This window comes from Saccostrea cucullata, unplaced genomic scaffold (genome assembly GCF_032062105.1).
Source record: "Saccostrea cucullata isolate Sc308-1 unplaced genomic scaffold, CSIRO_AGI_Scuc_v1 ctg22935, whole genome shotgun sequence".
NCBI lineage: Eukaryota > Metazoa > Mollusca > Bivalvia > Ostreida > Ostreidae > Saccostrea > Saccostrea cuccullata.
This window is the reverse complement of record NW_026932338.1, coordinates 1-3,792: the sequence shown is the minus strand read 5'-3', so window position 1 is coordinate 3,792 and position 3,792 is coordinate 1. Positions and strand designations below refer to the sequence as shown.

The following is a 3,792-nucleotide window of genomic DNA, read 5'->3' as shown; positions in this document are numbered from 1 at the left end:
TTCTAACCGATTAGCATCGTTCCGACCGATTAATCAATTAACCGGTTAACCGGTAAATCAGTTAAATTTCAAATTGCCATCCCCTGTTTTATCAAACTACGTATTTTTAAGTGCAATGGGTTTACATAACAACAACAAACGATTGCAATACTGTATTATTTCCTAGAAAATAAATAATTTTTACATTAGGAAATAATTTTCTCGCCATGCTTTATTTTTCTCTTAACATGCGACGTTGTTTTACTTGGAAAAAAAGGGGAAAAAGGGAGGGAGGAGGGGGAGTAAAGGCGAAAAAATTACGATTTTTACTAATATCATGTAATATATAGAAAAATAAAATATTTAAGGGGTTGCATTTAAATGATTCATAACTATTTTATTTTTTAAACTGAAGATATTCCATGCATATTTAAGTCCGCAATAAAAAGAGTGTGTTTAAACACTTCAACATGTTCAAGGAGAAAGACTAAAATCGTTTACTTCTGGTTGCAGTGTTTGCTTTTTAAAGTCACAAATTGAAGTAAAACAAGATAAAATTAATGAAATTGTATCAAAAAAATGATCTCTCAAAATTGATTGGTTTCAAAATTGTTTTGGAAATACTTACATATTATATATACTAGTACCAATCCGGTAAATGTTCCATTCACAAACAATAATTAACAAGTGGTGCGTTAGCAATTCTGTCTAGTGTATATACAAGATATTCCACACTCAGTCGTTCCACTTTTTTGTTTAATCATGTATTTGTCATCTCTAACGGAGTCTTATACTTAATGTCTCGGAAAATTTCAAAGCTGACAATAGAGGAGTTAGACAATCCTTACGAAACGTTTTTAATTGTGAGCACTGAATGTAATAGTATAGTGGGTGATATCTATGCAATTTTTAGATTCTTAAAGAGACTGCGGAAAGTCAGTTCAATTTCATATACATAATCGGTTTCAAGGCAAGGCTTTTATTATATTTTTTTTCTCTTGTTTAGAAATGAAAAATATCCTATATACATTTCAGAACTTCCAAAGGTAAAATTAGAAGAAAATATTGTACAGGATGGCGAAAGATTGCGCTTTACTGCACACATATTTTCAAAAGAGGACCCAAAGTCCCTAAAATGGCTTAAAGACGGAAAAGAACTGGAATATGCAAATGATGGAAAGTTTGAAAGAAAAGACAGTTACAAGAAAATGTCCATTTTATATATTAATAATCTGGGAAAAGAAGACGAAGGTGAATACACTGCTCTTGTAACAACAAGCATTGGTGCTCATGTCAGAGAAAGTATTTCATTCAAACTCCCCGAAGGTAATGAAAAATATCCTATCTTTAACTGATTTTGGTTATGTATTTTCTCATTATGTTCGACAGTACCTGAAGTGTATTAATTCTTCAGAATTATAACAAATGAAAATCTGTAGTGTACAGTACCATTATTTGTGTTAAGATTATTTATGGAGATCATTTGTATAAACGAGACATTCTTAAATATGTTGTAACATGTTTTCTATCTTTTTTTATTTTATAAAAAAGATCCTCCTAAGGTTGAACTAAAGATGGAAAAATACCTGACATCCGTTACGTTTAGAGCAGAAGTTATTTCAAAGTGGCCTGTCCAAAAATGGGTTTGGTATAAGGACGGGAACATCATAAAGGAGAGAAATTACAAATTTCAGGAAGACACATGTACATCTAGCGTTCGACGGCGTAATCTAATGATTACGGACTTAGAAGAAAGCGATTATGGATTTTATAGCCTAATGGTCATAACAATTGGAGGAAGAAATGAAAGTACTAGACAATTACTAAAGGAGGGTACGTTTGATTACGCTTTAAAATAAGAATTTCAAATCATATTTATTCGTTCATAAGCTTTGTCAAAAATTAACATCATGTTTCTATTTGACCACCTTTTGCTGGTGGTGCCAAATTGCAATCGCTGAGACAGATTTTATTTTATATTATTTTTTTTTTATTTTGTTTGTACATATAATCATACAGAAGTTTGTTCATACACAATGTACTTGTGAAAGTTTCAATTAAAATGTTCAAAGAAGTGTTTATTTTTTAGGCAGGTATTTTATTTTCCTTTTAAAGCTTCATTTTAACATTGAATAGTAATAATCAAAATAATTTTTTGAGAAACGAAATAAAAATTATTTTTTTACAGATTTTTTTGCACAATTACCCGATTCTACGCAAATATTTCGTCAAAATGAATCATTGGATTTATTGCAAAATATATTAATAAACCATAATTATGTTATTTCTGACGCAATTCATTCTATATTGGGATAATTTTAAAATGGATGAATCCGACTATCTTTTGATTATCTTTTATTTAATATGTTGCAGATGCTCCGGAAGTTAAACTTGAGCTAAAAATAATTGAAAAGAGAAAAAGGTGAGAATTTTTCAAGGGGTAACCCCAAAGAGCTTGCACTTAACCTGAAATGGTTTCACAACAGCCATGAAATTGTCTTCCAAAATCAGACCAAATATACAGAAACAACTGGCGTCAACAATGTCTTTATTTTGGGAGTCCATGATGTTAATCGTGAAGATGAGGGAAACTTCAGTGTTCGCATGAGTAACAGATCAGGGAAGACCACTTGTAAATCGGTGTTGTTTCATATAACTGAAGGTACATCTATACTCTATTTTCTCTTCCTTTCTATTTTTCGAATGTTATTTCTAATCTTGTGTAAAATTTCCCCAGTCTCTTACCTTTAATGTCTTATTTTGCTTTCCTTTCGGTCTTTTCTATTGCAATTCGGTTTTCAAATTATCTAACTTAACTTTTCTGTTGTAATTAATTTTTGTATGATTGATATGTAAATGTGAATATTTTCTCAGATTTGCCGAGTGTATTGTTATTATTCTCAAAGAAGGGGGAAATAGTAGAGCTTATTGCTGAAGTTAGGTCTACATGGCCCATAAAAGTATTTCTACTGGACAAAAGACGGAAAATCAATTCCACTTGATAATAGCAATTGTGTGTACAAGTTTGACAGTTTTAAACCTAATACTTACAATCTGAAGATTAAAAATCCAAGACAAGAAGATGAAGGTGAATATAAGTTGGTTGTTGAAAGTGTAGCAGGAAGGAGTGAAAGCAATGGACTTTTTATCAGAAATTTTTTAGGTGAGCCATTCGTTTAAGTTGTATTTAGAGCAATAGTTGTGATTCCTCTGTACTTTGATACTTAACCTTGTCCACATGATATTGAAGATATTAAACTAAGAAATAATAATCACACTCTATTTAACATAATGTTTCTTATATTTGATGTGAACTAAAGAAGATTTTTTAGTATATTTTAAAGATAAATAAATAAAAAAATAAGACCGTCTAGAATTGTTGAGATGGCATACATGTACATTCAGAAAAGTGTTAACATTAAAGCCCAAAAAATGTTGAAAAAAGAGGACCTTCTCAAAAAAACATCAATCCTGATTGAAAATTATAGTAACACTGAAAGAACGTGGGCGCTTTTGATGGGCATTTGGCAGGAATCTGGGCGTCTTAAAAAGTGAAAATTTTATCGACATGTCACATGAAAATTTAACATTTTTTTATTCATGGGTTCTGTGCAACAGGAAAGGAAAATATTTTCCTGAAATTGAGCTCTGGTTAGCTAAAAATTAAGTTTAAAATTGGCCAGATCAGATATTTGGTACAAAAAGGTACATTTTTAGACACGTTTTTCATAAAATTTTCTATCTCTGGGTCTTCTCTCCATGATTTTGAAATGTTATTCGTGTGTATTTAAATTCAAAGAAATGAATACACTT

General features: G+C 30.6%; 1 protein-coding gene across 1 annotated transcript; it reads left to right on the top strand.

Moving 5' to 3' along the window:
* Nucleotides 1–1,014: 1,014 nt before the first annotated feature.
* On the top strand, nt 1,015–2,889 carry LOC134234909 (myosin-binding protein C, cardiac-type-like; the record flags this gene model as incomplete). Its single annotated transcript, XM_062716957.1, has 4 exons — nt 1,015–1,305; nt 1,531–1,812; nt 2,353–2,641; nt 2,854–2,889. Coding segments are annotated over 3 exons (626 nt in total), but the record flags the coding sequence as incomplete, so codon positions are not given.
* Between the last annotated feature and the right edge of the window lie 903 nt (nt 2,890–3,792).